The sequence below is a fragment of the Wasmannia auropunctata genome, unplaced genomic scaffold (genome assembly GCF_000956235.1).
Source record: "Wasmannia auropunctata unplaced genomic scaffold, wasmannia.A_1.0 LD333485.1, whole genome shotgun sequence".
NCBI lineage: Eukaryota > Metazoa > Arthropoda > Insecta > Hymenoptera > Formicidae > Wasmannia > Wasmannia auropunctata.
This window is the reverse complement of record NW_012029405.1, coordinates 104,948-117,821: the sequence shown is the minus strand read 5'-3', so window position 1 is coordinate 117,821 and position 12,874 is coordinate 104,948. Positions and strand designations below refer to the sequence as shown.

Genomic DNA, 12,874 nt, shown 5'->3' with positions numbered 1-12,874 from the left:
TTATCGTGCGCGCGCGAAGTTATTTCTTCTTGCTACTTCAGATTTCGCGAAACTTCATTTAATTCAAATAATAATGGTGAGAAAATAATCAGGTGGTATACAATTTCAAGATGTTATTAATTACACAAATATTATATATAGAAATATCAATTGTTATATATACATATAATTTTTTTCCTTAAGGTAATACATCGTGGATTCGCATTGAGTGATATCGCAGTTAAGGGGAGTTAGTATAATTCCACGCACAAAATATCTCGTATTCGTTCTCTTGAAGAGATAAATCTTCACGAAGTGGCGGAAGATAACTGTTGTCCGGGCGATACGTCGTAACGCGCCCAGGCATTATCACGACGTTGTAGTGATTAATCAACGTCAGTATTAATTCGCTGATCTGTCGCTTCAGCGTTCTAATGACTGTAATTGGTAGTTACCAGGCATAATTCACCACACTGCTGATGTTCTCTCCAACACGTTATTAATTAGGTCTTAGAATCGTCTACTGTCTCTTTGGACACTTTGCGCGATTAAATAAAATGTCCGTCGGAGTAATCGAATGAAAGGAATAAACGAAGAGAACGGCGCGTTTCCGTTAAGTTCGCAGCCCGACCGGTGAGAATAAAAACTGAAGTGAAGAACAAAATTTTTTTTCTGTTTCTTCAACTTCGTAAGTTAAAAAGTTCAACTTCATAGTTAGAAATGATCGACAAACGACAATATAGGCTATCTCCCAACTTTACAATGCAAACGAATCATAGGACTTATTCATATGTACATATATCGTACTATATAATCCATGATAATAATTAACTTTTTTTTCAATGTAGTTTTTGTTTTTGTTCGATGCACTTTTACGAAACAATTATATTTCTGGCGTACAATATTTCAGTTTGTAAAGCTCTCAAAAGTTTCTCCTTGTCCCTCCTTTTTTTTTAAGAAAAAACGAACGGATTATTTTTGAGTTCTCATTTCTCTGAAGTTCTTGAAATATCTATTAAATTCCACTCCAGGAAGATTTCCGTAAAATTAAGAACAAGATATATGTATGTTTGATATTATTTGTGTTACAAAGGAGGTTTGCGAGGACATTCTACGATGAAACGTACACAAAAGTGCTTCTTTTCGATTTCTTTTAAGAGTATCAGTGGCGTGCCAGTTTTAGAAAATATCGAAGACACTTCGTGTTGTGTAATTCCGCGAATCATGTTACGTCCGTTTATTCTCTTAATTAGCAAAAATATTTCTCTCTCGCATTCATTCTTTCGCATTGCGCAAGTTCCGTTAAGTTCAAAAAGATTTCATGGTACGTAAACGCGTTAAACGACTAAACGCGATACTTATATCACGCGCAGTCTCTTTCGATAAACGTAATAAAGCGTTCGCAATAGTTAATCGAGGATATTAAGCTTGCTGTTGGTCTTCCTTAATTGCGCTCGCCAGGGTATAATCTGACCGTCGTCAGAATCGTCCTTGGCAGGATCGTCCCGCTTCTCGTCGATCTCAGGTTTGTCTTCCTTCTTGATGACGCACGACGCCGCTGCTGCCGCCGCCGCCGCCGGCGAGGCGTCCATCTTCGGGTTTGCCGACGTTACCTCGAATTTCGACGTCGATGCGGTCGCCGACGCGGATACCTGCGTCTGATTCAGTCTGTAATCAAGCGATAATTGTCGAACACTTGAATAACGCGCGTGAAAAATTTTTACATTAATATTTTGTTAAATATTACAATATTAAAGGTTACAAATATTAAAATCATATTGTAATGACTGACGTAATAAAACGAAATAATAAAAAGAAATGCGTAAGAAAATATCGTGAAATATATAAAAACAGAAAAATAAGATTCTTCTTTTTTTGTCTTCAATATTTTTCTCTCTTTTATTTGAAAACTTGAAAAATTCAAAACATTCTAAATAACGTCTTTCTACTTGGAAACACCAAGACATGTCAGTTAGATTTTATCAGGCCGATCTGTTAATACACGTATAAAATATTATGCATAACATTATGCGTATTGCGTAATTTTGCATGTAACGCAAAACGGAGGAACTTGAGGCCAATTGCAATACGCGAGGGGCAATTGTAATATTCGCAATAATTGGAGCACTCAGCTTCCTCCCCCTTCCCTTCTGTTTGTGTGCGTTAAAAATACGCGGAGTTAAATCTCGTAAAATAGCGCGAGATGAATCTCTTCTGAAAAATGTCACGGTTCACGTACGATTTTGTGACAAGCAGTTTCTCGCTGCGGTGCAAAATCGTTCGAATTAATTCTGGCTTTCTCCAGTCGCCGATCAGAGAAGTAATATTCAATTGCGTAGATGATTGATTGATACAGATCCATTAATCACCGTACCTCTTTTCCTCGGTGTCCTTCTTGGCGAGAAGCTGTCGCTTCCACGGCGGAATCGCCTTCTGCCGCCTCTCCTCGTTCTCTCGCGCTATTTGCTCCTCGAGCTCTTTCTTCGCTCGTTCAGCGGCTTTTCGGGCCAGCATCTGTCGCTTCCAGATTGGTATTACGTTTCCCGAGCTGTCCTTCTCGGGGATCTATGGAAAGAAACCACGAATCAGAATTTTAAAACTGAACTGCATGAAAAGTATTAAAAAAAGGAGGACAAATTTTTATTAGAAAGATTAGACATTTTTATGATTTTCTTTACACGATTGTACATATACTTTTTTAAAGAAGAATAAAAAATAAAATGCTCCTACTTGATCAACGAAGTTCGTAACGTTGAAAGCTTTGCTAATTTCCGACATGAGGTTCTGCTCCTGAGTCTTCTCGACCTGCGCCCTCTCCACCTTTAGCTTTTTGATACCAGGTATATCCTTCGTGCGCTTCAATTCGGCGATCAGGTCCGTCTTTTGCACGAAGAACGGCTCCGAGACTACGATCGATACAGTAATATTCTATTTTTGAGCTTTACAGCGAAATAGTACAGTCATATAAATTTCGTATATAGCGCGCGAAAAAAAAACGAGTAAAATGATTCCAAGATAAAATGATTTCCAAAAAAATATGATCGCTAATATAACAGCCATATCGTTACATTCGTTACAAATTGGAGTCCTCGGTTAAAGTTGAAGTCAGAATCCTTTGCGCTCGAGTTCGCGCAAAAGCGTTAAATTGTACGTGCATGTGTGTCGCGGGCTAGCTTACCGTTAGTCATGGACACGCTGCGAGGAGGCGGAGCGGAGAATGTCTTGGTGGCGTTCATCTTCGTGCCGGTCCGCCGTAGCTGGATACTCGTGAGGTCCTGGATGCTGATTGTGGCCAAGGGTTGCTGCGGCGAGCTCTTGGAGCTTTCGGTCTCGTTGCCGGCGCCGGCGGCACCCGGGGCCTGACCCCCTCCCCGCGCTCGCTGCTGCAAGGGTGACAGGGGCGGTGGCGGGGGGCCCGTAGGAGACCCCTTGGCCTCCTCGTTGCTCCGCCGCGCCCCCTCCTCCTCGTCCGCCTCCTCCTCTTCACCCTGCTCTGTATTCCGGCTCTGGATGTCCAAGTTGTCCACTGACCTGCGAGCGCGATTTTTCGCATTGTCACGCGAGCAGAAAATTTGATAATGGCACCGCTCGAAGATAAATTTGTTTATTTGAGCAAGATTTGTTTTATCTATCGGAGAATTAGTGCGTTTATTTCATTCGACGCGTTGGTTATGTAAAAATATTTTAAATCACATTAAATTTTATATAAAAACTTAAAGGTTTCAAGATATATTAATTTCTTAATTTGTTCGAGAACGATTTTTGTTAAATTTTAATTATTTCGATGGCAAATGCTTTCTTTAGTAAAAAAAAAATGGGAAATGCTTTGTCACAAGTAAAAAGTGCTTCCTCGAAAAACGTTTCTCGAAGAGGAACGTTAGTCATATTAAATTGATTTCTCACGTTTCTGCGTAATCGGAAAGTCAAATGCATACGTGAGTTTACATTTCTCTGCATAGCTGAAAGGCTTGAACTGGCGGCACCTGTTATATCAGCCGTAAAGCAAACTTCAGCGATAATCATTACGAAGGTGATTGTCGATATATTATTTCAATTGCGCGAAGATTGAATTGATAAATCATAACCATAGATGTTAACGATAAATGACAGTATTGGATGTTCACCAAACTACTTTATTTAAATTGTATGTAAAATGCTTTGAAATGTGCGCGCGAACGATTTAGTTACGTGTACGAAGTAATCGTACAAACACTATAAACGAGACACTTAAAGTAGACTTTAAAGCCGGTATTCATAGACGTTTCTTTATATATTTAAGATCGTTCTAATCTTGAGATGTCGTAAGCCAATCACAAAGCCGCGTTAGCGTCTTAAGGCATTACTTAAGACAGTCTTGAAATAAGAACTGACTATAAATACTGGTCTAAATCACCACTTTCTAAGTAGTCTAAATAGATAAAGCACACGAAGAAATTCTTGCCTTTTGTTATCTGCTCGTTTGGTTCACATATTCCAGATATCCTTGAAATGCACTAACAATAAGTGTATGTTTTAAATATTAAAATCGTTAAATTGAAATTGATTTAACTAAACAAACAACAAAGAGTATTCGTCACTTCTGAGATCAACTGACGGCATACTGTGAACGGTGAAAGATCACGAAACAGATAGAAGTAGACACCGTTGTACGTAACAGGAAAGATCACTGACCTCGCCTTCGAGAGGCTGTTTTTCGACGACACCTTGCAGATACTCTTCAAGTATTCGGACGGCTTGAGCAGGGTGTTGGAGTCCGCGTTGGCGAACTTTGGCGGTATGAACGGCAGTACCATGTGCCTGTTTACCAGGTGGGACGCCTGGCTCGCTTTAATTTCGTCCGCGTCCACCGGCGCACTGGCGGGAGCCGGCACTTCCGGCTGTTGCGGATGCTCGCCGGAGGATGATGCGTCGGACTTGTTGGCCGCTGTTCCGAGACCGATCAGCAGCAGCGTTAGAGAAAGAGAGAGAGAGACGTGGATAGACGGGGAGAATAGAGAAGGTGGAATAAACGTAAAGGAGGTAAGCAGAGGGAGGAGAGGGCCTCTCGTTACATCCTCTAGCATTGGATGACGGTCGTTACCGAGGGGCAAGTGAAATCTAGGTAAGTATATTATATGCCCGGTGAGCGCCATGGTCTAGTAAGTGAGGCCACCTCCGCTGCTGAGCATGATCCGCTAACAGTTTAATTAAAGGCCGAAGTATATACGCGTGCAGCCCAAATCGAGATCGCGACGTTACGGGGGGTCCCTCCCTCGTACCCTGCACCTTCGTTCGATCGCGAGCCGAGCCGGCCCAATTATACCCGTATAGCGCTGATTAACATCTGCGAATTCATTTTGCCCGATTTTAACTATAATTGCCGGTCGTCGTGTATAGTCGATTCAGCTAATTGCCCTCATGTTCATATCGAAGAGTCGGGGAGGCACGCGTACCGAAAATATAAGCGTGATTCGCACGAGCGTAACAGCGACCGCTTCGAGGCAATTATACCGCGACGGTAAAAATACGGTAACAACGAATTATGGATTGTATATAACGGAGTTATCGCATTTCCTGGTAAGACTATACAGGGACCACAACGAATTCAAAGTTGATCCTTCTGATCCGAATAAAATTCGACTAATTGTAGCGGAGATAATTAAAGTACGGAAGGCATTAAACGCCGAAGGTAGACAAACTCCGAATCTGGCCAGGTGTTCCGCGAGTGGCGTCATTAAGACAGATCGACTCGTTAAGTAAAATCTGTCGAGGAAGTAATTGAGGAGTACAACGGTCTCTTCGCATTGACCGGTAGTCGTAAAACATCGACCGGCCGTAAAACCGTTCATGCGCGACGCGATCTCTTTTCGCGATTGTTGCGAATAATACAAAATTACGGTTGTTATATGAATATTAATACAGTTATTATATGTATATTAAAAGGATGTCTTCTCATATCCGACGCGGAATAATTTAACAGATATAATTTCGATAAACGCGACTGGCGTTATACAGCGTTCGCCGGAAGTAGCGGATTAATGTTGATCCACAATAAGGATTTCAAGCCCTAAGCAGTAAGAAATAGACCAATCGTAGTCGAATATGAGAAAAATAATTGATTGTAATTGATTGTAATTGATCAATATCTTACGGTGTAAGGCTTAAAAGCCTTATTGTGGACCGACACTTATTCCTCGATTCAAGATCTGTCAAAGACGAAATTGCAAGCCAGAGAAGGGAACGCCCGATTCGAATTGAATGCATTTTCACGCAGTGAACTCGCACGGAAAATGTCAGACGAACGTGCGTGCACGTATTTCTGTTCAAAGTCGAGCTGCAACTTTCACACTTGCGGTAATTTCGCAAGGGAGCGAAAGGACGTCGAAGAGGAAATGGGCAATTTCTTACCGAAGGACTCGGTCTGGCCGCTTCCTCGCGCATCTTTTTTGTCGGCGTCTGCATTCGGCTTTGCGTTCACCAGGACGACTACCACATCGTCGTCCGGCGGTGGCGGCGGTGGCGGTGGCGGTGGTTTCGAGAGACTAGAGAATAAAAATCTTGGTTCCGATGTGATGCAATATGAATGTTAGAAAAATGTTGATAAATTAATATTGCGAAATTTTATTTGTTATTGTTAAGTAATATTGATTAAAAATTTCGTTGCTTGAGTGCGAATGTTAAATTTTGACGGACGTTTTTTCGTTGGCCATATGCTAGTAAAAGCAAATAATCTTTCTGACCAGAAAAGCTACAGAAAATTGGTGAAGGAAAATTTTATCACATTCCATATAAAGATAAGTGAAAGTATAGTGTTGTAGTAACCGATTGCAGCGTCTGATAAAAGTAAACAATAGTGATAAAAAATCTCGTCTACTCTATAATTAAGAATTAGAAAACGTTTGCCAATTTTATGAAGACAACTGAAGGTAAGAATCGTAGCGAACAATCATAGTAATATTGTAGATACGTGCACCTGATTGCAGAGAATGACAGTAAATGGAGACGAGCGAAAATATGTGGAAAGTTCGGCAGTATAGGCAATAAAGTGGATGGAGGAGCGTCTATCTTGTTTCGAAAGCAATTTTATCAATTAAGGATTCTTTTAGAGTTTATCTTAGTGTGTTTCTGGAATTAATGTTTTCACTCTTTCTGAAGTTAATGCGCTAATATCGTTCACTAATGCTCGTTCAGCAGTCGCAGCGAGTCGCATATACGATTCAAATCGTCATTATTCATTTTGTCCGGTGCATTAACGACTGGAGGCGATTGCCAGCAACGGCCATCCTCCGCCTTTACAACACGGCATATCCCATCCGCGCGATATCTCAAAGGAAAACGAACGACAAAGTCGGCGGCGAAAAGGAAAGAGGCGAGTCGAATCACGCGAAGTGTAGCGAGCACAGCTCCGCCGCTCGATCGACTTTCGATCGAGCTTTCTTTCCTCTTTTATTGGCGCGGCTTTAGCCTAAGTCTCGCGATCGGGCATCGAATCGCCCTACTTACCTAGGTCCGCCGTTGCCATTTGCACGGATCTCCTTTTCACTTTCCACCTGCGCGCTGGACGAGTCCTTCCTCTCTGCGAACCGAAACAGAATACGTGTACCGGTTAATCGCAGCTGTTCGCTTGGATTATCTGCAAGACGGCCGTAATGCCCTGTCGTTTTTTTTTTGCGAAAAATCGTCGACGTCGATTTGCATCGTATTAACCTGATGACTAATAAAGAGTTATTGCCAACTCCATTATTTATCAGATACGGACACACAGCCACAATCAGTATGCAGTAATAACAAAGGCAAACGAACTGACACAAAAGACCGTTCTTTGTTTTCTGTCTCACATAACTGTCTTTATAAATATTCTGATTATTTATTCTCTCTAGTTGAAACGAGAAAATAATCTTTTCTTCTTACGTGATGATTTATTTCACACATAAAAGTTGAAGAACTGTTTCACTGATTATATTTAAAGTCATTAATAATGACTCGTTATTACGGCTCATAATTTAATATAATACGCGATATATATTCTTTAATCACAGACACACTATGGCCATCCTGCAGATATTTTCCGGGCACTTTCGATGCATAAGTACCGTGCAGCGCTTCCGCGTTTGTCTTGGTCCCCGGCTTGCCGATCCGTTCGCTGCTGCTGTGCCGCGACAAGGACGGGGTGGACGTCGTCGAGGAGAGGCCGTGGACCTCGCTGCTCATGTTCGACGACTCGCTGGCGCTGCTAGATCGGCTGTATCGCCTGTCGGTTTTTCGAGAACGACTGAAACGTCAGAGAGACGGTCTTGTCGATGTTTCACGGATCCACGAATCGCCGGGAATTAACTTTAATCTACTCGTGATTAAGAACCTGGGTCGCTTATCGGTGAGATAAACAAGCGCAAAAATAGCGATACGCTGCTCTCCGAACGCGTTGTCCACAAACGATTTCTTAATGATTATAAAATCAATTTCGCTCGCCAAACGGTTACGAACCGTTGGCTACCAGATGTTGATACATCGATGTTGCTTACCTTCGTGATCGCTTTTTATATAGTATAGTGTCTGATACTTCGTTGTGCTGCGCTCATCAAAGTTCTTTTCTGACATGCGATTCGTGGTATCGCGGGAACGATTTCAATAATATTTACTCGCGTTAACGACATATACTCGCCAGATAAATTTTAATAACAACTATCGTAAAATAAAATGTCTAACAGTACATGATCCACACTTTTTCTGAAAAATTTCTTTTATACTATTATTTTTATATTACTCTACGCTTTGTAACCCATGCAATTTATACTGCTGAGCAATTAATATTGCTGTAAAGCAGTGAAAACTTTAGAGCAACGTTTCTTTTTTAAAACTTGAGAAAATCGATTTTTATTTTATAACTGAGAAAATTAAATTTAAATTAATTCTTCTAATTTTTTTAAGAGAATGAGTTAGGTATTTTTGGACCAAAACTTACTTTGATTTTTTTATCTCGCTTGCGGTGAATTTATTCGAATTATATGTTACCTGCTGTCGGAGGTATTGTCCACTGGCTTTTTACGCGATGCCGAGCTCACGCTGCTCGTTTCCTCCTGCCGTACGCAGATCTGCTCGTAAGCATGATCCGAGGACTCCCTCGCGATCTCAGAGCGCGCCGCATGTCCATTGCCGGGATGCGGCCGGCCGACGAATCCGCCATTGTTGATGTGCACGTCCACTTTCACTGAAAGTCAAAGCCCCGTTCGGAATATTACGCATCGCACACGAGAAAACTGCCTTCCACGCGAAAACATCACGCTCGAAAAGTTCTTCGGAAACTACTTTAGCAAAGCTCAAATTTGCGACTCGCAAAAGTTGCCTGTCGCAACTCGATCGCTTCGTAGGAACTCGTAATCTTCATAGCGATTAAAATCTAAATTTTTATGAAATGAAAAATTTATTCCTTTTTAATCTCTAATTCTCGCACTGTATCGGCGAGTTTTATCGCGTTTCGCTGCAACTCGCTCGATCCGTCGATCGCATTTTATTGCTCTTACTCATTAAGAGCCGCTGCACTGTAACGGCTTAACGGTATCCGCGGTAAATCGCGCGCGAGTCTTTAACCCGGTTTCGCGGAGCGCGCGCGCGTGTTGTTCGCGACGTGTGGCTTTTTTTCGCTCCTCTGACAATTACCCGAGTATCTCTCTTTCTTCGAGATCAGTCTCGCGGCGTTTTACCGCACACTATAGTCACGTGTCGCTCGTGAAACGGACGACCAAATTTACTGCTGGCAAAGTAAATCGAATGAGAAGGACAATTACGGTTTACGTTCTCACTTATATAGCGTGCTCCACAAGACGTCAACTTACGCGCGTTTCTTGTATTAACGTTTGTCGAGAATAAATACTATAATTTCTTAGAGATTTGATATGCCAATCGATACGTTATAATAACATTTGGAGCGGAAGCAATGAAGACAGATGGTTCCATCTGGTCGATCTGTGAAACTTTATAAATATTGTTGGGCAGAGCGAAAGAGAGACGGAAAGATCGGCGATACCGAACATTGGATAGGAATCCAGGTCGTCCTGGAGCCACAGCGGTTGTTGAGAACCGACGGCGTAAACAGGGTGTCCCAAAATTATTGTTTCGACTCTACAAATAATTTGACGGAATATTTTCTTAAAATTGAGTGTTACGAAATTTTTCTTAATATCTTTGAACTCTGGTATTTAATATTCTAAATAGCCAAGCTTTGAGTTAAGATCTTATTGAGGACGATCACAACGTTTCCTCTACGAATTAATAACGTAAGTTCGATGACTCTTGTCATAAATTCGAATTGTCATAAATCGCCATTCGGGTAAAAGCCCCTTCACTTTCGACGATTAGCGACGGGATATTTTCTGGACACCGTGTGTAGCGCGCGTTATAATACAGCGATGAAAAGTATCTGGGACGTGCTACTTACCAGTCAGAGTCTCGTCTTTCCTCTCCGGCGTATGGCGCTGCTCCGCCGCGACGCCGTTCCGCGGCTTCTCGGCGTCGCCGAACAGCCGCGTGATCCTGGTGTAGACCAGATCGTGCGGGCTGTGCAGGTAGAAGGACTCGGCCGTGTCCTTGGGCTTGGGCGGCTCGCCGATATACGCACTCATGGGGTTTATGTAGATACCGTCCCGCGGCCGGGAACCCGGCGGATGCAGGAAGAACGGCTCTTGGAACATGCCGCAGCCGCGCAACGAGCACTGCAACACGTTTTAGCGACATTTTTTTAAGTATTCGAAAATACATAAAAGAGAAAAAAAAGAGAATTGCATTTATTTAAAAAAAATTTTTAATTTACGAAAAGATATTTCTCTCCAATTAAAATTTTGTGATTCTATTTTATGATATTGATTTTACGAGTATATATATGTATATTTTCTAAAGAATAAAAAAATAATCAAAACAAAAATCTCTTAAATCTTATTCGTGTAAGAAGAATTAAGAGAAGTAAAAACTATTAATTAACGAATTCTTTAAGATGATATCTATAATGCCTTTCTGTTTTTAAAAAAGTTAGTTTAAGGCTTCTGTACATTTTTATACGCTTTCTCTCGACTTGATATTTAATAGCCAACTAGTTCAGAAAAGGGTGAATGCAGTCTTACTTTGTCGATGGAGCTCGCGACGCAGCTGCACGTGGTGGTGTCGCTCATGTGGCCTGAGTAGTCCGACCCGGCGCGATCCCTGGCCATCTTCGGGGTGACATTAGGAGGAGGAGGCTTGCCGGTCTCCTGCTGCACGTCAGGACAAACGAAGAATGATTAGAACCGTTCGCCGCTGATTGGCATATATCCGTCGATCTATTAGATTGAAATGATCCTGATCCTAGTTGTGGAACCTGTCGCGGAAGCGATCGCCTCTTCCTTATTGAGCGAGTAATAGAAGTTTCTGAACCGCCTTTCTCTCTCTTTCTCTCTCTCTTTTTCTTCCTCACTTCTCTTTCGCTCTCCCTGTTCTCTCTAGTTCGCCTCTTCGATGTACCGCAATCGATTGCATTTGTCGAACGCGGACTTGCGATAATCCCCGTTGCTTAATAGCGATTACCCACAGTTGCGCAAAAGTCTGAGATTGACCTCGTTCGCGTTCACCGGAAAAGTTCATTCCGTAGGAGGAGGAGAAAAACGCCGATGATTCGGCGAACGTTGCAGGAACGCTACTATTGTCGCGGGAGGTTGCAGTTATATAGACATGTAACCTTGCATATGCAAGCGGTTCGTAATAAGACATAGGAAAGTGGAAGCACGCAGGTGGCGATTAACACTTCTATATAATCTTTGCGAAGGTCAGAAGAAGGAATTTACAATATTTTTCTCTTTCTCAAACAAGTATGAAATTGATAATACAATTTAGGATCTAAAGAACAAATATGAGAAAAGTGACATAAAATATGAAATGTTTTATCTTTGCTTATTTCGAGAAATAATTAAATCTTTTTTTATATATATATTAGCAATCGTGGCGATCGTGGCGCGACAAGCTGCGCTTTGGCTTTCTGTGCCAAAGACTCCGGTTCGAATCCACCCAGAATCATACAACTCTAACTATAAATCGGTTTTAATCGATTTAAAAGCGATCGCCACCTCTCGAAAGGCAAAAGCAAATGAGAGTAACTGATGACCAGAAAAGTCTCTTATAAAAAAGTAAAAAAAAACATGGTCCATAACATGGACGGTATTGTGAAAGAAAAAATAACATTTATCTTATTGTATTCATGGCGGTGTACCATCCATTAAAAAATAAATGACATTTTTCCTTTACTGACATTTCTAGATTAAGGACCATGTTTTTTTTTACTTTTTTATATGTAATATATAAGCTTATTAATTTATAATAAGCTTATAAAAAAGCATCATATCTATACTATCAATTCCTGATTTCACCGATTACTTCAAATTTATATGAACAAATTAAGAATAAAAAAAGGAACTGATTAAATTAAAAATTAAAAATAAGTAAAGGAGTAAACGAATCGGACTTATCATATGTGCTCTTATAAAATTCAAAATAATCTTATAATAATTAGCTTGTTTGATTGCTTCTTTATTTATTTTTGATTTTTAATTGTTTGAAAATTTGAATTTTTAATTTTAATAATTGAATAGTGAATAATTATAATTTAAATGAAATAGTACGGAAAAATTGTGAAAGGAAAGCGTAATTAATCGGCGGTTACGCGCGCAATATCGATAAAATATATTGTTCCGCATTAATCCGTTTTAACGTAGCTAAAAAATAAGTCGATTATAACAATTTGCGCGATACGATAGCAGACGTCGATACCTTCTTATCGGTCGTTCGATCGATTGAGGAAAAGCAAATTGGATCTGTATGTATCTGAAACATGGCGCGTTGGTTTTTGCGGGACCCCGAGCGGGACGACTTTTAACTCGAACGTCGCCAATCAAGA

General features: G+C 41.0%; 2 protein-coding genes across 4 annotated transcripts in view; one reads left to right on the top strand and one right to left on the bottom strand.

Annotated features, from left to right (window-relative positions):
* The window catches only part of LOC105459977 (homogentisate 1,2-dioxygenase), a 118,566-nt gene that overhangs the window by 88,949 nt on the left and 16,743 nt on the right, over positions 1-12,874 (top strand). The window lies entirely within an intron of this gene.
* On the bottom strand, positions 43-11,201 carry LOC105459976 (espin). The gene is made up of 11 exons (XM_011706378.1): positions 11,073-11,201; positions 10,394-10,667; positions 8,971-9,166; positions 8,052-8,230; positions 7,462-7,534; positions 6,367-6,500; positions 4,651-4,903; positions 3,158-3,510; positions 2,710-2,885; positions 2,354-2,544; positions 43-1,647 (listed from the first exon to the last, which is right to left on the bottom strand). Exons 1-11 carry the CDS (start codon positions 11,157-11,159, stop codon positions 1,389-1,391), a joined length of 2,175 nt encoding a protein of 724 aa, XP_011704680.1. The 5' UTR covers positions 11,160-11,201; the 3' UTR covers positions 43-1,388.